At 39.0% G+C, this 22,649-nt stretch overlaps 2 protein-coding genes across 9 annotated transcripts in view; both read left to right on the top strand.

Moving 5' to 3' along the window:
• LOC306865241 (sickle tail protein-like) overlaps window positions 1-16,976 on the top strand; it is a 107,743-nt gene extending 90,767 nt beyond the window's left edge. For 3 of the 8 annotated variants that reach the window (XM_079409731.1, XM_079409728.1, XM_079409732.1), the window contains 13 exons: window positions 1,205-1,368; window positions 1,722-1,897; window positions 2,553-2,689; window positions 3,177-3,324; window positions 5,445-5,877; window positions 5,963-6,179; window positions 6,256-6,560; window positions 7,223-7,375; window positions 8,098-8,202; window positions 9,530-9,604; window positions 11,650-13,287; window positions 13,838-13,975; window positions 14,954-16,976. In XM_079409731.1, coding sequence (XP_079265857.1) covers window positions 1,205-1,368; window positions 1,722-1,897; window positions 2,553-2,689; window positions 3,177-3,324; window positions 5,445-5,877; window positions 5,963-6,179; window positions 6,256-6,560; window positions 7,223-7,375; window positions 8,098-8,202; window positions 9,530-9,604; window positions 11,650-13,287; window positions 13,838-13,975; window positions 14,954-15,451 — 4,187 coding nt within the window. In that variant the 3' untranslated portion in view covers window positions 15,452-16,976. The remainder of the gene's footprint in view (window positions 1-1,204; window positions 1,369-1,721; window positions 1,898-2,552; window positions 2,690-3,176; window positions 3,325-5,444; window positions 5,878-5,962; window positions 6,180-6,255; window positions 6,561-7,222; window positions 7,376-8,097; window positions 8,203-9,529; window positions 9,605-11,649; window positions 13,288-13,837; window positions 13,976-14,953) is intronic. The other 5 variants (XM_079409729.1, XM_079409733.1, XM_079409735.1 and 2 more) reach the window with 4 other exon arrangements.
• A 2,722-nt stretch (window positions 16,977-19,698) lies between these two features.
• On the top strand, window positions 19,699-21,736 carry LOC306864907 (uracil nucleotide/cysteinyl leukotriene receptor-like). Its single transcript, XM_079409196.1, has 2 exons — window positions 19,699-19,810; window positions 20,512-21,736. Exon 2 carries the CDS (start codon window positions 20,542-20,544, stop codon window positions 21,484-21,486), a length of 945 nt encoding a protein of 314 aa, XP_079265322.1. The 5' UTR covers window positions 19,699-19,810; window positions 20,512-20,541; the 3' UTR covers window positions 21,487-21,736.
• The last annotated feature ends 913 nt before the right edge of the window (window positions 21,737-22,649 follow it).

The raw sequence follows: 22,649 nt of genomic DNA, 5'->3' as shown, positions 1-22,649 counted from the left end.
ATTTCACAAACCTTGCAAACTTTGGGGAATGCAGCAGTGTGATCTTCTGAAGTGTGCATTTGTAGACTTCATAAAAATGTTTGTACAATCAAACTTTAAATTCAAACTATGCTGCATTATATTTAGATGGCCGCTGTCATATTCATGTCATATTCACTGTGTAATGTATGCAAAATTAGTTCTAGTGCTAATCCCAGTGCTCACAGACTTGCCAGATTACTGACTGCCCTTAGTGTTTACATTGTTTGTTTGCTTTCTTTTTATTCATATTTTTTATGTGTAAAAAAATACTAATAGGATTACAGAATCAAGAAGTTGCCATCTAAAGTATAAATCTGCTTATTTCAAGTGAAGATAATTTTTGTGTGTGTTATTTTCATATAATTTCAAATTAAGCAATTGTTTTGCATGTGTTTTTACTATATTTAAATTAAATAGTGTGATAAATACATTGGCTTTATATCGGCCAGCCTGCTCTCTAAGATATTGGCATTGGCCATAAAAACAACATTAGTCGACCACTATTTGTGTGTGTGTGTGTGTGTGTGTGTGTGTGTGTGTGTGTATGGTGGCTCTTGCAGCAACAGACTGTAATGCAGTGGCTGTTGTGCATCCCAAAAATCCAATCTCTCCCACTCATCTGTCACTCAGAATTGCAGCCTGCCACATGTTTCCCACTGTTTCCACACATATACGCTGACGCGAACACAGAGAGCGAGTCACTCAAACAGCATAAGCCACGAAAGAACAAACATGTCTAGATGCTGTCTTGTGCACTCACATAAATATGTGCTTTTGCAAGAACTGACCTGAAATGCTGTATTTTCAGTTATGCTCAGTGGAGTTTGAAATGTAATCATGCTAAATGTTATGGTCAAATATGGGTACAACAACAAATATCACATATCCTTAAGCTTAGGGCCATTATACTGTATGTGAATATGTATTTGTAAGGCACTTATATTGATTATACCAACAGCATAATTTCTTGAGCTATACAAAGATTATAATTTCTCTTTTTAAAAAATCTGCAAAACTTGGATCATCACATTATTTCTAGCAATCAGTCTACATCTATATATTAGCTATGTCAAATAACCATAGTCACACATACATTTGAGAGCCCAGTCTGATGTCTTATCATGAAATACGTTTGTTTGTTATTGTAGGTCATGTTTTTTGTGTGTTTTTGTATTTTGTTTAGGAGGTTCTCCTGTATTAGCACCAAAAGTTGCTGCAGCACCTCCTGAGCGTAGCCCTGCCCCTACACCGCAACTAGGCCCCGCCCCCTTGCATGTTAACCTACACTTTTTCCGGAAGAATGTCTCTGAGCTCCGCCTCCAACTGCAACATATGAGACAACTACAGGTAATGAAAGTCAGTTAATATCATGAGAAATCTGCTGTTATAATATGCATTTTGCCCCATATTTGTTCAACAGGTGTTAATGTTCATTGTTATTTTAAAGACAACATGAAACAACATTCGTAACTCATTTATCTAGAGTAACATGACAGATGTACATTCAGTATAATAATATTGAAGGAAAAATTATTTGACAGTTTTACATTAAAAAAATTATAACACACTACGGCTCAAAAATGTAGGAGTCAGCAATAAATATTTTTACCTTTATTTAGCAAAGAGGCCTTAAATTGATTAAACGTCACAGTAAAGACACATATAATGTTACAAAATGAAGTAAATGTGTGTGTTTTCAGCTTCAGAATCAGGAGTGTCTGCGTGCTCAGATAAAGCGTGCGGAGCAAGAGATCAGTGTGAAGCTGGCTGAAATGCTGAGACGACAGGAAGATCCGACACAGAAACAGAGGACACTGGTGGAGGAAGAGAGACACCAATATCTCAGCATGCAGGAAAGAGTTCTCACCCAGCTAGGGTATGACTCACACACACACACACACACACACTCCATGGAATCTGAAATTCACTTTCCTGTGGGCAAACAAATGCCTTTTATTTTAAATCATTCCTCGTACGATCCATTACAGCCCCTTTTTTAACTCATAGCCTTGTCCACCCAGCTGTGTGTAAACCATAATTAAATCCCACTTTAATTTAACTGGTTAACAAGCGTGATCTCCAGACAGCTTTAAACATGCACAACTGAACTCAGTGGGAATAAACACTAGGCAGAGATCAGGAGCAGCATTAACACTCAGTTTTCCTTGGTTTTACGCCAGTGCCCAGTCAGCAAAGGTCTCTGGGTGCCTGTGAGCAGTGAATCGTTGAGCCAACAAGGACAGTTTGACTTTTACATGTGTGGCAGCTTAGGAATGTAGCATCAAAACAGCAGTTTTCTCCTCTTTTTTTGAAGGAGATGTGACGCGGAACATTAGCAAACTGCCTTCAACCAGAAAGTGTCAAGAGCACAATGTGAAATCTACACTGCCCTCTGGTGCCACAACAGTGTAATTTCAATATTGACCAGATGACTGGATGCATTATGTGGATGAATTGGCCCATCAGTAATAATATAAGATATTTGCATGATTGCTATTTGTGTCGTAAGTGTCACGTGTGTTTGTGTGTAGGGATCTGGAGCAGTATGTGGAGACACTGAGGACTGACTCCAGCCCTGTTGTGTCTCAGAGAGCCGTGACGCTGAAGGAGGTAGAGGAGGGAGCTGTCAGTCTGAGGAAGGTGGGCGAGAACCTGGCTGGACTGAAAGGTACAACAACATAAATTACCTCAGACAAACTATTTTATATAATAATTGATTGTAAGCAACTGGACATTGCTTTCTTGTTATTCAAAATGTTACAGTGCCTTCCTTAGCTACAGGAAGTTGAGTATTCTCCATTTTTAGACCTACCCACACATGATAATATTATGTAATTTAAAGAAACTGTGGGCCAGCTGTGTGCCTGGAGGTGTGAACTGCGATAAAGATTTTATCACAGCTTTGTAGGTAACAGATACAACAACACTGCTTGTTGTGACTTGTGGCTGGTGACGCTGCTTGTTACTTGCTTACAGTGCTATAATTGCATCTTTATATAGAATAAGCTCAAATTTCACACCTTCAAGCAAAATCGTCCTACCTAACTCTCAGTCATAAGTGTCATGACGACTGACATACATAAACAGGTTAAATGTCAAGACGGTTTCCCAGCTGACACTCAGTTTAGTAGCAAAACATTGTTTTCTTCCTGCAGGGGAGTTTCCAGCTCTTCAATCCCGTATGCGGGCGGTGCTCAGGGTGGAGGTGGAGGCTGTAAAGTTCCTCAAAGAAGAGCCGCACAAGCTTGACAGCATGCTGAAGAGAGTCCGAACCCTCACGGACACACTCAGCAACCTTCGCAGGTACAAACTGAGAGAGAAAGAGATTGAGACAGACGTTTCAATTGCGAATATAATAAGATTGTGGTTAATAAAATACTTTATGACAAATTTTATGGATCTGTACATCTTCAGATTCCAGCCACGTATCCGAGCAGCCAGAGCGTTATGGAAATGAATATGCAGTTTCTGTTCTCCATCTTTCATTCTGATTGTAATCATGTGTGAGCAGAGACTCTGTATAGGTTTAGACAGATGAGAGATCTCGAGCATCTGCCACTAGTCACTTACTTTCTCTTCCGTGTCAAGCCTGATCAGACTCAAGCCATTTGCCATTTTCTGTGAATGTGCGAATGCAATGAATATTACCAGCACTCGGGAAAATAGCGTTTTGTTTGTAAAGCTGATGCGTGTTTCTGCTCTGCTAGCGGCACCAAATACAGTGCCCTCCATAAGTATTGGAACAGTAAAGACAAACTTACAAGATGGTTTTGTACCCTTCCAAATTCATTCTGCTACTGTCATCATACATTAAGTCATCAGTAAAGTTGAGAGGGCCTGTTCCAGAGGCCCATGCCATGACACCACCTCCACCATGCTTTACAGATGAGGCTGTATGCTTGGGATCATTTGCAGTTCCCTTTTTTGCTCCACATTTTTGATTTCCCATCAAAGGCTCATCTTTGTCTCATCGGTCCATAAACACAGTTCCAAAACTCTTCTGGCTCACCTTTGTGCTTTTTTGCAAACTCTACTCTTGCCTTTCTATTTTTGGTGCTGGTCAGAGGTTTGCATCTTGCTGTGTAGCATCTGTAATTCTGTGTCAAAGTCTCCTGAGGAGAGTAGATTGTCAGAGCATCACCCCAGCTTTCTGGAAGTTGTTGGTGATTTTACAGACACGTCTTTTAAGGTTCATTTTCACAGCTTTTATGATTTGTCTGTCATCAACTACTGTTGTTTTCTCAGCTGATCAGGTCGTTGTTGGTTGCTGGTGTCGCTGGTGGTTTGCAAACTCTTGATTTCTCCATGCCCTTTGATTTTGCTATAGCTCTAATTGACTTCCTCTTTTCTTTTAGCATCCAAATTGCTTGCTTTTCTCTCAAAGTCAGCTCCCTCATCTTCATCCTGGTTTGTGTGTGTCATCATCGAATGCAAGATTCAGAATACAGAAGTAATGGATATAACTGATACAACGCATTCCCTGCTTTTAATATCTGAAGAATTAATGCAACAGGACACAGCTGATCACTTAGAAAGACCTGTGAGGCAACTGTTCCAGTACTTATGCTCACATCAGATAGGGGGATGAAACTCTAAAAGTGTTGATCTTCTTAGCTGGTAAAACATCTATGAGTTGAATTACCCAATAATAAAATGTGGCATTCTGTAGTTTTGTCTCATATTCATCTTTTAATCATATTTGTAAATGTCTTGACTCCACAGCCAACAGAGCAATTTTGTCTTTACTGTTCCAATACATTTGGAGGGCACTGTATGTTTGCAAAACTAAGACTTTTACACATTTTGAAGAAAATGTGTGTGAAATAGGTGGTTGCTAGTGTGTTTCGGGTGGTTTCTAATTGGTTACTTATTGGCTCCAAGTCAAAAGTTTTCTCCCCCAAGTCTAGATATGGCTTTCTTCTTCTGTTGTAGTCACTCGGATTGTAATATCCATTTTGTTATCTGCCAATCAGGCGAAAACCTGAGTTAAAATTAAATTACACTGACTTGTTTCCTCTCTTTTTCTTGTATTTTTTTTAATTATTTATATTAATTTTACTTAAATTTAATCACATTATATTTTATATCATTGAATTAAATTACTGTCATTAATTTAATGCAAATGTTCAGTTATGGGTTTGTTCATAACTCAGTTATGTGCAGTACAAATAGGATTCTCAAATACTCTGTCTTTCATTGTTCATTCAAAGAAATGTTCTGAAAGCTCCACAGAGCCACCAGAGAAACCCAGCTGTGATAGGAATATTTTAATACTTTAAAAAAATGACACGCTGCAGCTTTTATTCCTTAAACAAGTATAGAGATGATAAAAATAAGCTTGTGATTTTAAATTTGGTTATATTTTGCTGCATTGTGAATGATTTCCTCATGGTTTTCTATTTAAAATATAATTTGTTCTTTAGGTCTGCCACAGAGAGCCTGCTGAAGCCCTCTGACCCTGTTTCCTCGACACCTGCCTCTGAAAAACCAGAATCAGCCATGGTTGAATCCCTCGAGACTGCCTCAGTTGCACCTCAGAGCTCCACAGTGAGGTCAGAGGTTATGATGTCAAACCCTGTGGTGATCCACCATGCCCAGGCCTCTCCGGTAGCTTCACAACAATCCCAGCAATCAACAGCACCCTCACCCATTCCCCCTGTCACACAAAGACGAGAGTCTACCCCCTCACCCACCAAACAGCTCAAAAAACCCTCACTCGAGCAGACACTAATACCAAATAACAGCAGTAATGGAGTCTCTGCTAATGGCATTCATGGCAAAGGTCCTTCCCCAAACTTCATTGAGGAGATTCATGCAAGCCGCAGCAAGAACAAGAACAGGGCTGTGTCGATAGAGGTGAGTATTGTGCATGTTAAACCAAATGAGCGAGATGAAACTGTGCGTTCCATGGTTTAGTTACTCATTTGATTGGTATCTTCAGGCTGCAGAGAAAGAATGGGAGGAGAAGAGGCAGAACATGGGTCATTATGATGGGCAGGAGTTTGAACGGATGCTCCAGGAAGCAGAAGCCAACATGCTGAGAGGAATACCAAACCTTGAGGCGCCCAGCGAACCTGAGGGCTCCCCTGCAATGGTTCCTGCCTCCCTGGAGGAGGCGGTAGAAAAAAATGAGCCCACAGCAGTGCCAGCAGAACAGGGTAGGAGACTGAAAGACACATCAGAGGCCCTGAGACTACTGTTTGGCGATGTTTATACTTAATTTTCTTTTTGCAGATGACAATCAGCCAAATTCTGAGAAACCTGCTAAGACTGCTACAGAGAAACCTCCCAAACCTTTGGAGAAACCAGTTAAGTCAGCTTTGGAGAGACCTTTTAAACCCAACCTGTCCATCAAATCCAGCCTGGAGAGACAAAGTAAGACTCAGGAAAAAGTTGTTAAGCTTCAGGCCACAGAGAAAGCCAACAAGTCTCCTCCTCCACCCCCACCTCGACGAAACTACACCACCAACACTGGGATGACCACCACCCGATCTGGGGAGGTCATTTACACCAGCAGGAAGGAGTCTGTTATGGTACAAGTGTGTTTGTAGGACAGATTTATATATATACATACATACATACATACATACATACATACATACATACATACATACATACATACATACACACACACACACACACACATTAACTTTTAATAAAATTTTTAAGAATTATTAATGTAAATTAAATAATACAATTAAATAATCTATAAATATTCATGAAATTTTAATTGTATTTTCAAATAATTATTATAAAATTAAATAATACAATTAAATAAAATGTGTTGGAACACTCTACTATAAGGTTCATTAGTTAATGTTAATTAATGCATTAACTAATATTAACTAACAATGAGCAATACATTTGTTACATTATTTATTCATCTTTGTTAACATTAATTAATAAAAGCACAACTGTTCATTGTTAGTTCACGTTACCTCAGGTTCATTAATTAATATTAACAGATAAAACATTGGATTTTAATAAATGTTGCAGTTAAAGTGAACTGATATTAATAAATGCTTTACAAGTATTTTTCATTATTAGTTCATGTAACTAATGTGGTTAACTAATATTAACAAATGGAACCTTATTGTAAACTGTTACCAAATTAATTACATTTTAAAAAACATTTATTTAAAATTGTTATATTTGATTATATTTATGTTTTTAATTATGATTAATATAACTTGTTTCGTAGGAGGGTGAAGAGGAGTCCAGCAGTACAGCATCTCAGCCTGAACCCAAATCTTCTCCAGAGGTGAAGCCCAAACCAATTACTCCTCCACCTATCGCTGCTTCAGCTATCACTGAGGAAGAGGATGAGGGAGACAAGATTATGGCAGAGCTACAGGTGAGATACACACATAAACTCAAACATACATACATATACACATGCACACTAATACAGATTTGTAACCAGCATAACTTCATGTTCCTAATGGATACTTTCACTAACTATAGGTGTTTTGATGTTTAGATGTATTGGGTGTGAAATTGCTTTGGTGTGGGTGCTAAAATGCTTTGGGTGTGCCCTGTGATTCATTCGGTGGCAGATTCATTTCCCTTGCAGTAGATTAGCTTCTTTTCTCACAATTCTCTAAATTCGCAACATAGTTCTAATAAATTCTTTAAAAAAAGAAAACAAAACAGCCTTTTAAAGTAATACACATACGCATACATGCTTAATAGGACAGAAAGTGTAATTGAATCAAAATATATGTAAAAATAAAAATATATGTACAAAGAATTGCATATAAATAAAAATTATAATACTAATATGGATAGATAGATAGATAGATAGATAGATAGATAGATAGATAGATAGATAGATAGATAGATAGATAGATAGATAGATAGATAGATAGATAGATAGATAGATAGATAGATAGATAGATTTGTCATTTAATTTTAATGATAATAAAATACATATAGGCAGATAATCTAATCTGATTTGATTAAACTAACTGTATATAATTTCTATTACATTCTACAGTAATCTTGAACAGGTTTGCCCAATTTTCTATGGGCAAATTCTAATCTTTTACCCCCTTCCTCACAAATTCTTCTCTTCAGGTTTTCCAGAAGTGCTCTTTTAAGGAGGTAGGGCTCAAGGGTTTGATAGAGCCACAGATCAGAGAGCTAAGACCTGGGGTCTTACTGCCCCTTAAAGATAAGAAGGTAAAGGATATGATGTCCTTTAGTAGACCCTCCAACTGCCTGCCTGTGCCAGCCGCTTGTCCCTGATGGCTGTTCTTTGCAATGCTTGTATGGCTTTCTTACCCTTTGCTAACTTCCTCTATAGACTCTTGTGATGGGTATCTGACACCAACAATGTTCTCACTGTTCTTTAAGTTTAAATTCTGTTCCTTTCCTTTTATTTCTGCTGAACTCATGACCTGTGCTGATTGTAGTGATGTAGTGTGAGCCAAAAGGGGAATCAGATATGATTGGGTTTGTGTGCTCTGAGTCATCCAATCAATAAACTAGATTTTTGACACTCTGTTGTCAAAGGGTGTTGTGTGTGTGTGTTTTCTTTTTTACATTTAGCATTTTAATAAAAAAAGTGTGATCTCAATTGGAGACAATTCAATTTCCGAAGCTTACCTGAGGTCACATTTATGCTTTACGATGTACATTAACAGGTTGAGTTAGCTAACTGGGCGTAGCATAATGAAATGGTCCTGGGCAAAATGTTAGCAATTTAGCAAACTTGCGAAAAATTATCAGGACCTACATTAATCTACGTTAAACATTTTTTTTTCAAAAAGGGTCAATGTTTAAATCATATGTATCAGTAGAATGCAACTTAGAATTGGTTTGTTATTGAGGATTTTAGAGGACACTTTCAGCTAGCAGTCTGGAGTTCAGAATTTGTTCTTTGATCTTCTCACTTTGCTGCATGCCTGCTACTGTATAAGCCTCCTTACTTATTTAATGGGTTTTCAGTCTCACTTTCTCTCTTTCTCATTTTCACAGTATTTTCTCACTGTTAAAAATTGTGCAGTGTAATATAGAATTTACAGGTGAAATATAACCAATAAGAACCTTGTTATGCTCAAAATTGTATTCAAAATGGAAAAAGTTGGAAACTGTTGTTACATGCAATATAAATTCAAAATGACGTTTTCCATTTTTTGTGTATAATTGTGAGCTGTTTTTTTTTCAGATTAGTTCACAAATGCCTTAGGTCTAGCTCCAGATTATGGTTTTAATCCCATTAAGTTTTTATTATTATTATTATTATTAATCCCATTCATTGCATATTTTAAAATATGATTATTACTGTAGAGAAGAGAAATAGTATCATATTATTGGCATTATTAAGTTTAGAAACATGTTTCATGACAATTCTTAATATTAAATATATTTTGATATATATGGTAGAATATATGATCCAAGAATGTGTTGCGTCAAAAGCAGCCTAAATGTTTTCAGTGGTCTTAGAGTAGCTTATAGACTGCGATTTGTTTCTTTGTGAAGTGATGTTGTTCCCCACAAACCACAGAATACTGAAAACCAAGATGACAAGAACCCTGACACAGATGAGAATGACAACAATGCAATTCGTCAGAGTCCTGGGGTGAGCTGCAGTGTTTATTATCACAGTCAGGGGCGTCATGCAATCATTATTTTTGAGGGGGCACGAGGGGGCACATTTATATTTAATGTGAATTTAACATTGAAAGTTAATGTGAATAAAAACATTGTTAGGCTACTAATCATAACACTTTCATTGTACAGAAAGAGAGCAAAGAACATTTACATTATCAAAGCTATTTTACTGACAGTAGAGTTCAAGCACTCTCAAAAACAACCATTTAAATCACTGAAGCTGTTTACACTATGAAATTAATATCTTACTTACATATTCATACACACATTTGCACTTTGTTGTTTCTGACAAGAGAATTCGCCAGAAAGAGGTATTCTGTCAGCGATCGAGTCAAGAAAACACTGGTGTTCTGTCGATTTGTGCTACCCTGTCAGATTTTCCTACCTCCCATTAAAACAGTAGGTAGTACAATTCAACAACGAAAAATGATACCTGATAAATTATGATTTATTAATGTCTACACCTACCACAACCCTAAATGCCACAGCCATATCACCCTGCAGCCCAAGACCGGTTGCCCACTGAAGCTAAGCAGGGTTGAGCCTGGTCAGTACCTGGATGGGAGACCTCCGGTGAAAACTAGGTTGCTGTTGGAAGAGGTGTTAGTGAGGCAAGCAGGGGGTGCTCACCCCCCAGCAGGGGGTGCTGCAGGGTCTGTGTGGGTCCTAACGCCCCAGTATAGTGACGGGGACACTATACTATCAAAAAGCACCATCTTTCGGATGAGACGTTAAACCGAGGTCCTGACTCTCTGTAGTCATTAAAAATCCCAGGATGTCTTTCGAAAAGAGTAGAGGTGTGACCTCGGCATCCTGGCCAAATTTCCACATTGGTCTCTGTCCATCATGTCCTCCTAATCATCCCCTTACACTGATTGGCTTCATCACTCTGTCTCCTCTCCACCAGTAAGCTGGTGTGTGGTGGGCGTTCTGGCGCACTATGGCTGCCGTCGCATCATCCAGGTGGATGCTGCACACTGGTGGTGGACGAGGAGACGCCACCCCTCACAATGTAGAGCGCTTTGAGTGCTTAGAAAAGCAGAAAAGCGCTATATAAATGTAATGAATTATTATTATTATTATTATTAAACCTACCTTACAGTAATGCAAATACAGTAATTATGTGTTATATTCGCGGTTGTGGCTAGAAGGGATACAGCTACCGGAAACCAACAATAAATATTTTTTTCTACCTATTAGATTGTGTTTTATTAACGTCTACATCTAGCCCAACCCTAAACCTACCCCTACAGTAATGCAGATGCATTAAATATTGTTGTTCTGCATGAGAAAAAGGACGAAATTTTGATGTGCGCATGCGCAGCAAGCCCCGGTAGGAAAATCGACGGGTAGGATAAAATGTCAGGACACTGGCATTTTAGCGATGACTCATCTGAACAGCTCTGATTGGTCACTGCATTCATAAGCTCAATAGCATCGTGTGTGATTGGTTATAATGCGCAATGTTGTAAACACGCATCTGTTTCTGGTTCAGCGCCAGCCAGCGAACGCAGATTGGAATTTAGCAGCTGATGATATGAGGCACTGAACGATCTAATCACGCCGTTGTGATTGTATTAAATATAGGCTAGAAAATATTAATAGGATATTTTTTGTCTTTTAGAAGCTGCATTCAAAATCCACTTGGCTCAAAAATCTGAGTGGGCACGTGCCCCCTCAATTTGAATGGGCATGACGCCTCTGATCACAGTTACACAGTTATTATAAAAATATTATAAACTCCTAAAAGAAAAGTAATCATGGTATGATGAGCTCTGTTTAAAAAAAACCTCAGTCTTAGTGACGACTGGTCATTTAGTAGTTAGAACCCCATCACTAAAATAACTATGCAATAGTCTTATGTGAATCCTCATAAAGACCCAGTAATGGCCAAGTCAATTGTAGAATATGATTAATACCAGGTAGGATTACTAACAGATTTATATTTGGCTCATGAAACTATACCTAATTGAAATTTTTTTTTTTTTCTTCTCTGACCTTTGACCTTTTAAGGTCATCTACTATGTCACAGCTCAGATCTCCAAGGGAACTCCATCAGCCTCAGAGGAATCAACAGAATGTAGAGATGCCTCACAGTCTCCCCCATCACAGGTGTCACATGTCAATGCTTCTGACCAATGCCAAAGCCAGCTGCAGGTATCCACTAACAAATTTGGTGCCCTCAAAAGTAACGGCCCAGTCAGCTCTTCTATCACTCTACAACAAAATCAGCTGTCTCGTTCAGCCTCGTTGAAGTCAAATCCATCCTCTCCACTGGAAGACGTTCCAGCTAGCCCAACCCAAGGGAAAGTTCATGTGGTCAAAGCTGCTCAAGTGCAGGTTAGCATAGAGGAGAGGGTAGAGTCTCCAACAGCAATTTGCTCACCAGTCTCTTTTGAAAACACTGCACCGATTCTTTCTAAAGCAGTCCCTGTTGGGACGGACTTAGTAAATCAGAAACTTATATTTGGTTCATCTAAGGTGAAGGAAAAGAAATTCGAGGAAATGGAGGAAAATAACGAGGCCTCTCTCAGTCCCGATCTGTCAGGAGAAGAGCCACCTCCACCTCCTCCTGATAACTTTGCCTTTATGATCACTAACACCAAGGTGCAAGCCCTTTCCACTGGAGAGTACCATCAGCTAGTCAATGCCAAGAAAGGTAGTGTGCAGACAGTAACTTTTGGCAGCAAACGGCCAAGTGCTTCTGAAAGTGGTACGGCATCAGGAGGTGATGCCAGTACTAATGGTCCCACTGGTGCTGACAACGCCAGTAAAAAGCCAGTCATCATCATCTTTGACGAGCCAATGGATATCCGCTCAGCTTATAAACGCCTCTCTACTGTCTTTGAATGTGAGGAGGAGCTAGAGCGGATGCTTGCAGAAGAAAGAATAGATGAGGAGAGTGAGGAAACTGAGGAAGAAGAATGGACTAAGGGAGTGCAGGTCAAACAGAATGTAGATGGTAGGGATTCTGGAAAAAGTACTGGTTCAAATTCTCCTGCAGATATCACAGATGGTAAAGTCAGGAACTCTTCTTCATCCTCATCTTTATCTGAGGGAGGGGCATTAGTAGATGTTACTGGTGATGCAAAGCAAGATGGAAAGAAGAAGTTCAAGTTGAAGTTCCCTAAGAAACAGCTAGCAGCATTAACGCAAGCAATTCGAGCTGGAAGTAAAATGGGCAAAAAGACTTTGCAGGTTGTCGTCTATGAGGATGAGGAAGAGTCAGATGGGACTGTCAAACAACACAAAGAGACCAAGAGGTTTGAAATTGATTGCTCCAAAACAGAGTCTTCAAAATCAAATCAGCAGGAGCCTATTGGACGAACTGAAGAGATTCGTAAGAATACCTACAAAACTCTTGACAGTCTAGAGCAAACCATAAAGCAGCTAGAGAACACAATTTGCGAAATGGGACCGAAGACTTCGGAAGAGCCTGAAATATTGCTGAACCCTGGAACTCAGGACAATAAAACTGTAGAGAGTCCACGGCACTCAGAGAAAGAACTTTCTCTCAAAACCTTGGTCCCTAGGTCGACTTCTGCCAGTAAAGGTCCTGTTCTACGAAAGAAGACAAAACCACAGCTCCTTCCTCGGCCTGCCATCATACCAACTACTGGGGTCTCAGTCACACCAGTTCCCACCCAGAAGGTCTCTCTCTAGCTCCTACTACCTTAGCAAAGACTATGGGTCTGTCCCTCTCCTCTTGCTCACAACAGTTCCATCCTATCCAGTGACTTCTGAACATCCTTAGCCTTTCCTGCAGTGGAGGCTACCAACTCTGGGATCTGAACTTTTTAACACCTTCACATATTTTAATAAATATGGTGTGTTTATTTCTGGAGTGGTGTGTCATAGATAGACCTTTGTGTGTTCACTGATGGTGCTCTAATCTTGGGTTAAGGCAGCCAACAACTTTCATAATCTTAGAACCACAGTCTCACACTGTTTTTGGATCCTTTTTGTGGGTTCTAAGGCAGTCCTAAAAGAAATTTGTTGGTATTCTGGGCTGGTTTGCATGCTTCCTTACTTCTCTCTCTGGTATACAAACTCTACAATGTCATGGTGATACCACACAGATGTGTTGTGCAAGCTTTGTCTTGCTGTGATTTAGCTTACAAACCACCTCAAATATGGCTCTCTTTTTGTTTCTTTCTTTTTATTCCTTTTCTCTTCTGTTTGGTTTAAATCCTTTTTGCAGAATGCCAGCGTGGTCTCACCTACTAGTCGGATGCCGGTGCCTGTTTCTGCCAAGGCGCGGCAGCAACCGGGCACCTCAGAGAAAGAGAGGGCAACAAAACCGCAAAAGCTACAGGACTCTCAGAGGCAGTTCCGCCAGGTAGTCTTATCATAGGACCACTTGTCCAGTCAGAAATACACACACACCTAGGCATAGACTGAATGCTCGAGAGGAAAGTCAGTTCTTGCAGGGCTTGTATTGAGAGGGGAAAATGAACTAACAAAAAACCTGATGAGACCGAACAAACTGTTCTTTGGTTAAAGGCCTAGTGCCGAAAGCTGTCTTTGAACTGTTGACGTTTTTTCCTGCTACCTTGTTTTTTGAATGGCTGTGACCGAAGGCAACTGACTGTTATTTCATAATACCATCAAATGCTTCTGCATGTTTGCTTTGCTTGTGGCTTTGGTGCTGTGAACAAACTAATTTACAAAAGTGAAAGAAAGAAATATAAACACCACAGCCACTGCTTACCTAACAGTATTGGATGCTTTGACTAGGGTCTCTTTAACTAAAATACCACATCTAACCCCTACACACTCCAATATCTGTTACACTTCAACTTCCCTTGTAAGTCAGGATGCTTCTGTTTAACCCATTTTTGGACCCTCTCCCTGTTTACCTCTCGGAGGAATCTGCAAACCCTGGCTTCAATGCCCAGGGTCCACAAATCCACTAAGTCCCCATTATCCTGTGGATGCCTTCCCAAATTGTACCTCCTCTATTCCTCCTGGAGCCTCCTTTGGTTATGAGTACTGGTTGGTTGCACTCACTCTGCGCAATACTCACTCTAAAACTTATAATCCTACCGTCCCTCACCTTCACTCTCCTTTCCTTCTTACAGTCTATTTAAAGTGATTTTTTTAATTTATATATTCTCACCCTCAAGACAGATAGTTTTTTTGTGTGAGTGCCTTTAGTATTTTCACCTATATATGTAGTTCCTGTGTCTTTGATAATCTATCATGATTAACTGTAGATCCCAGTAGTATGATTTGAAACATGCTTAGAAATTTTGCATATTTTAATCATAAATTCCCTATGTTGACAATCAGTGTGTTTTGGCATCTTTGTTTGCAGGCTAATGGAAGTGCTAAGAGATCTGGAGGAGATCCCAAATCCACTTCTCCTACCGTGCCTGCTTCTAAAATTCCTGCTTTTTCCTCTAGTACGGGAAAAGGCTTGTCCCAGTCTGATTCTACTAATATTGTTAATTCTCCTGCTCCTTTATCTTCCTCTCTTCCCACCAGCAAATCCTCTATCCCTCCTTCTCGATCCAGTTCCACCCCCTCCTCCCATATCCCCTCCCTTTCTAATGGTTCTTTAAAATTTGCCCCTCCCACTCACAGCACTAAAGGCCTCTCTATTCCCACACAGACACAAAACGGTCGACCTTCCACCTCTTCTTCTTCTTCTTCCTGTTCCCACTCCCCTTTGTCCCCGACTATGTTGAGTCAGAGTGCGAAGAGTATCCGTACCATTCACACACCCAGCTTCACCAGCTACAGTCGGCCACACAACGGAAATGCCGGTAAATCAGCTATTCCCACGGTAACTCTCGCTAAGGATGCTGCGTAAAATGCTTTGCAACCATTTATGTATCTCTTAATGAGGTGGAGTCACTCCTGATTTTACTTTGATTCATTTTTAAGTTAAGATTTTATTTGTTTGAACAGTTAATATTGTTCTATCAGAGTGAACTTTGTTTTGGCATGACTTTGGTTATTGCATGTTATTATTTTCTCTGATTAAGGTGAAAGGCCATCATCCATTAATCAGTGTTTTAAACTTGAATCTCTGCAAATGCATAAACATATAAAAAACTGTTTTATTTTTAAAACTTAATTGCAGAGAGCAGGCTCTTGAACAAGGATTTTACAGAGCACTTAATTTGAAAATAATATTTATTTTTCATACACGTTGAGAGACTAAAAAGTGTTCAAGTTAGTAGTAAAAGTATGTAAACAATGTTTTGGTTATTAGCATCCTTTAAATGATTGTAGATGTTTTTTCTTTTTTTGTTGTTGTTTTTTAAGTTGACACACATTGGTTGTAGCCATAAAGTAAAAAAAAAAAAGTACTGTAAGTATATTAACCATTAATACAATTTGAAAAACATGTTGTCTTTTTTTTTTTCTCTCATGCACTGCCAATGTCTTTAAGATTTATCATTATACCTGTATATTGACAACAGTTTTGCAATGAACAGTTGTCTGTCATTTCAGTAGTAGTTGTGCCTATTTGCCAAAGTTTGTACTTTACATCTTTACAACTGACTATATATATGCTGTGTTAGACACTTTGTACATTTAGGATAGGTTATACCTGGCTTAACCTACCTATGGCACAGTTCCTTGATTTACTCATGCAGTCTATGTCTCTTAAATGAATGAGTATTGATGTCTAAATGTAAACTAAAATTGTAGTGATTGATACAATTGCTCTCTACTTTACATGTACATACTGTAACATCTCTATTCCAGAGATTGTCTTTAGTTTTGTTAACATATTGTACCAAAGTTTATTTCTATGCATGCCTATAAAAAATTGTAGGAAGAGAGAATGTAACAGAAAAAATCATGCTTGCACAGACAGATTTTGTAAATAAATATGTTTTCTTTGGTTTTGTATAGCTTTAATTGCAGAAGCAATCTGTGCAAAAGAGTGTAGGTAGTAAAGTTCTGCATGCTTGTTGTTCACATGGCCTCTCGGCTATGGTGTCTTCACTGCAACACTGCAAGTCCTTCTATTAAACATCTTGGCAGATAGTTCAGCTGACTTGTGCTTTTTATCCTTTATATTTTCTTTTAAACTTGCATAGTAATGACATTCAGTACACATGTGAACTCTATTGTACTGGTCAAAAACTTGGACGAGCTTTATTGATTGTATGTAATGTGTGCTGTAGTCAAAAGGTTTTTACATTGAGGAATCTGAAACAAAGTTTGAAGATTTAATTTGTTTTGATTTGGTTTGTTTAAAATATTGAGGAATTTCTCATGCTTCCATTTGTGTTAATGTATAGTTTTGACATTAATATTATACAAAAAATTGTATACCGAATACATATACGGTGAAGATCAAAATTAAAGAACAATTTATGAACACTTGATTTTTTTTTTTTTAATAATGTAATCTTCATCATTAAAAATTAAGTAATTTTAGTTGTGGCTGTACCATAGAACAGTGTTTTACAAAATAACCAAGGCACTTCAACAAAAACGCTTTATTTTGTGGAAAACACAGTGATCAAAATTAGAGAGCAGCAAGTCAAGTCAACTCACCATTATTTAAATTGTGTCAAAGCAGCTTTACAGTATTAAACAGGGAAATAGTGTGTCGTTCTCCTCTGGCCAGACAAAACCAGCAGTTTAAATCTAGGCTGCAGCAGAGTCAGATTGTGCAGAGGACTCATCTGGTTTCCGTGGTCTTGTCCTGATGGCCGTCTAGGTGATGAGATCTTCAGAGGGGATCTGTCTCTGGGGCTCATCTAGTTGTCCTGGTTTCCACTGACATTTAGGGGTGTAGAGGTCGTCTCTATGTGCTGATTCACCATCTGGTCTAGATACGGACTGGGCCTGGGTTACTGCAGTGACCATCTGATCTGGATACAGACTGGATCTGGAGGCTACGGTGACCTCGGAATAAGAAAGAAACAGACTAATATTAGCGTAGATGCCATTCTTCTAACGATGTAACAAGTACAACGGGTGTTATGGGAACTGTTCCCGGTTCCGGGTGACCTAATTAATGCAGCTTAGCAATCCTTTAACGGATTTGAATGATAGAAATGCGATAGTGAATTATGTCTAAACCAGGTTAAAGAGATGGATCTTTAATCTAGATTTAAACTTACAGAGTGTGTCTGCTTCCCGAACAGTGTTAGGTAGATTGTTCCAGAGTTTGGGGACTAAATAGTGAAGTGAAGTGAAGTGAAGTGACATACTGCCAAGTATGGTGACCCATACTCGGAATTCGTGCTCTGCATTTAACCCATCCAACGTGCACACACACAGCAGTGAACACACACACACCGTGAACACACACCCGGAGCAGTGGGCAGCCATGCTGCAGCACCCGGGGAGCAGTTGGGGGTTCGGTGCCTTGCTCAAGGGCACCTCAGTCGTGGTATTGAGGGTGGAGAGAGCGCTGGACATTCACTCCCCCCACCTACAATCCCTGCCGGCCCGAGACTCGAACCCGCAACCTTTGGATTACGAGTCCGACTCTCTAACCATTAGGCCACGACTTCCCATAGGAAAAGGATCTGCCGCCCGCAGTTGATTTTGATATTCTAGGTATTATAAAATGGCCAGAGTTTTGTGTCATAGCGGGCATGAAGGATTATAATGCGATAAGTGCTCACTCAAATACTGAGGTGCTTAACCATTAAGAGCTTTATAAGTAATTAGCAAGATTTTGAAATGCATACGATGTTTAATAGGGAGCCAGTGCAGTGTTGACAGAACCGGGCTAATGTGGTCATACTTCTTGGTTCTAGTAAGAACTCTTGCTGCTGCATTTGCTGCTCACAGCAGCACTAAAACAGATTATAATTAACATTTCTGAAGGTTACAGCAGTCAAAAATTACTAGTAGGTGTACAGGCCCTTGCTTTGAATGACTTCATCACATCTGCACACACAGGACATCACTAGTCTCTCACTCTCACACTGCTCTGGTGTGTTCTTCCAGTCTCTTCCACAGTTTCATGCAGGCATTGTCCTGTATGAAAATTGCTGGTTGATTGGGCGATGAATGCAGGGAAGGAACCACATGTTGCCACAGGAGGTTCTGATAAACATTTGCATTCACATCTGCCATGTACCTGTATAAGAGGCCAAACTCCTGCTGCAGAAAACATCCCCCAAACTATCATGACAATTCCTATTGCACCTTTCACTGACTACACACTCGGGGTTCAGTCTTTCCCCAGTTTAACGATGAACATAGCGGTTTCCTATCGGACCCAATTAAATTAAACTTGCTTTGGACCAGTTCTCCTTTGTCAACACAACATGCTCCTCAACAAAGGTGGGCGTAGCCTTTTGAGTCTTTCTGCTGATGAGAGCTTTGGTCACTGCAGAGTGCGCTTTCAGTGCAAATTCTCTTAAACATCGAGACACTGTATGCCAAGACAAATCCTTATCCTGTTCAGCACTGAACTGGCGAGCAATTCCAGCTGCAGTGTTGAACCGATTGCACATTGAGATTCTCTGCATTATCCTGTCCTCTTGTGCATTTGTCTTTTGTGGATGACTAGCCTTTTGGGGGGACTTGAATGAGTGACATTACGTAATTTTTGTTAAGGTGATTGTAAAGATGCAATATTCTAGAAATCACAGATTTTGAACAACCAGCTTCTCTTGCTATAGCTGCTATCTGGACAACCTGGTGTAGGAACGATTCAGTCACTTTAGAACGACTCGCCATCTTGCAAAGTCAGTGAAAATTGGACAGTTAGGCTACCAGTTAATTGAACTACGCCAGGTTTGTTTTATGAAGAATTTTTATAAGGGAAAGGGGGAAAGGGAAGTGGTGTGTGGCCAAGTATGGTGACCCATACTCGGAATTTGTGCTCTGCATTTAACCCATCCAAGTGTACACACAGTAACATACAGTGGGCAGCCAATGCTGTTGCGCCCGGGGAGCAGTTGGGGGTTCGGTGCCTTGCTCAAGGGTCTCACCTCAGTCGTGGTATTGAGGATGTAATCATCGCATACAGCAGGTAAAGAGACCAGTAGAGGGTGGTGTGTGTTAATGGGGATGTTGTAGAAGGGCTGATTCATTTTTGTGTGATACCTCCTACGTGAAGTCAAAGCATATGACTAAAAGAGGAAACAGATGAGCAAACACAAGATTCATTTGGTCTATAGCTAAAGGAGGCATTTATCAATAAGTCAATGTGCTGGCTGCTGGGGAAGACTATAACCTTCTTGTAAGTACAGAAATAATAAGAGCAATACTAATAATGATATTAATATTGTGTACCTTTTTTAAAAGGAAAAATGTTTTCTTAGTGACTTAAAACACGTTGTTCATCTTGAGACAAAACAAAGGCACTGATATATTTTAAGATCAGTCAGTACAAGTTTCTTTCAGCTGAAACAGCTCAGACTTACATCTGGGACTCGGCTTAAACCTTGTCCGTGAAACCGGGGGTTTAAGTTCTTAATGCTAATACACTTTATAAATGTATAGACATACATTATTTAATCAAAAATGTCTGGTTATTTCTCATTATTTATGTTGTTTTAAATGAATAGACATTTTAAGTTCAAAGACATATAGACAAATTGCTAGACAAGTTCTTAGAAAAAAACTGTTTAACAATCACTGTGTCACGTTCTGCAGTTCTGGACAAAATAATTTAGCTAAAACCGGTCAAAAGTTGGACACACTTTACTGAATACATATTGTGCAGAACGTAGGCAAATGGTACAGAATCTAAAACTAAAATTTTGATTTGTTATATATTTTTGGAAAATGTCCACACTTCAATTTGTGAATGTATAGCTCCAATGAAGTTACTGTTATATAATAATAATAGTCATTTCTAAAGTTTTTTCAATCTATTATCATAGATAAGCTAGATTTAATATCTGATACTTTTTCTGACTCTTGCCATTCTCCAAACAGGAGCTCAGTCTCATATTATAGACCTGCGCTATGTCGAATCACTCCATGGAGGGGATTTACCTCAGCTTTCACTTGGAGAACATCCTGCTCGCAACCTTCTACATTGTCATCTTCATCCTCTCAGTCCCGAGTAATGCCCTGGCACTTTGGGTGTTCTGCCACCGCAACACCCACAACACCCCTTCCAAAGAGTTTCTGAAGCACCTGGCTATAGCGGACATGTCTTACGTCTTGGTGCTCCCCATGCGAGTGATCTACCACATGTCAAACAGCCACTGGCCTCTTGGTGAAGGGGCCTGTCGCGTGGTTGGATTCCTGTTCTTCGTCAACCTCTACTGCAGCATGTACTTCATGACTTGCATCAGTGTAGACCGTCTGTTGGCTTGTGTCGTACCACATAAAACTCACAATCTGAGAAATACCAGGAATGCCAAAGTGGTCTCTGCCGTGCTGTGGGTCATGGTGACTATTTCCATGTTGCCTGTCCTATTCTCTAATAAAGAAGTGACTAGACAAATACAGAATGTGACAGTGTGTGAAAAGCTGTACATGGAGAATTCCTCCAATCGCACCGGTGCGTTGGTGTCCACTGCTATTGCATTTGTGATACCTCTGGTCACTCTGAGCATGTCTTACATTCTCATATTTGCCAAAGTAAAACAGATGACTTTTAACGAAAGGACGCCTACTCAGCATAAGGCAATGAGAATTATTGTTCTAACTGTGGTTAACTTCTTGATTGCATTTGTGCCCTATCATATCCACCGATTTGTATTTATCCTACAGCATGACGACATGTCAAGGTCAGAATCCGAAAGACAAATGTTGCATTTAGGAAATCGAATCACCTCAGCTTTAACATGCATAAGTGGCGTGTTGGATCCTGTCATGTACTTCTTTCTGGCTAGAAATTACCAAGAGACCCTGCTGCAGCTTTGTGGCAGAAACCCCAAAGATGAGCAATCCACCACATGATCGGACAAGAAATGCGACGACATATTCTCAGCTGAAACTCAGCATGTGTAAAACAAGGTTTAGTGTGAAAGCAGAAGTGGAAAAGGTATGGCTCAATTCATACTGATTCATTCAACCATGACGTGCAGTCTGATTCCTTCCTTCTGTGTTTATTTGACTTTTTTATTGTCAAAATTTATCATTTATCAAATAATTTATCATATATCATACTTTCAATTGTTCAAAATATTAACAAATAAAATATTCTTTCAAAATCTCATATCTTTTAAGGTCTCCACTAACACATTTTACACACCAGAGCTCTCAAAAATATAAGTTCATTATTGGAATGCCATTAATGGTTCCATGAACAACCTTTAACAAAAGGATTATTGAAAAATAAATAAATATATGTTCTTCAAAGTAAGAAAAAAATGGTTCCTTTTAAATCACCTTTTGGAAAATGTAATTTTAAGAGTGAGCATTTGTGAAATTTTCTGTGAATTTGACATTTTTATTTTAAAATGCCACTTCAGATGCAACTTCTGCGCCACTTCTGGAGTGCAAACATGGATTTTGTTGATATACAGCCTAATATCTAAGATTTCAATGCATACATTTAGACAATTTAAGGAAAATCAACTGTCCAAATTAACTGCATATGGACAACATCATTTTTGAAGAGGCTATCTGTAGTCCAAGTAAATAGTACTAAAGTTAGTTAAGAAAACATATATATAGTGCACAAGCTGTTATGGCAGACTTTAATAAAAAAAAAAAAAAGCATGAATTAAGATTGAGGTCAACCACAGACATATTCGCTGATAAGTAGATCCTAAGAAACCATTGCCACATTTTTACATTACATTACATATCATTAGTACTATATATAAAATTAATTCTGAAAAATGCATCACTATTTCTACACAAATATGAAGCAGCAATAATAATCAGAAATGTTTCCTGAGCAGCAAATTATATTAAATTTATTTCTGAAGAATTATGTGACACTGAAGACTGGAATAATAATGATGCTGAAAATTCAGCTTTGATCACAGATGCATTTTAAATTACATTTTTAAAATAGGCCTACATTAAAATAGAAAAAAAAATTTTTAATGGTTATATTTCATAATATTACTGTTTTTTTGTTCAAATAAGTGCAGCCTTGGTGAGCATGAGAC

Source organism: Barbus barbus (assembly GCF_936440315.1).
Source record: "Barbus barbus genome assembly, chromosome: 46".
NCBI lineage: Eukaryota > Metazoa > Chordata > Actinopteri > Cypriniformes > Cyprinidae > Barbus > Barbus barbus.
The sequence above is the reverse complement of the archived record's forward strand: the minus strand, read 5'-3'. Positions and strand labels throughout refer to the sequence as shown.

Excerpts from the sequence above, each read along its gene's own strand:
- LOC306864907 (XM_079409196.1), top strand. The coding sequence starts at position 20,542 with ATGTCGAATCACTCCATGGAGGGGATTTACCTCAGCTTTCACTTGGAG.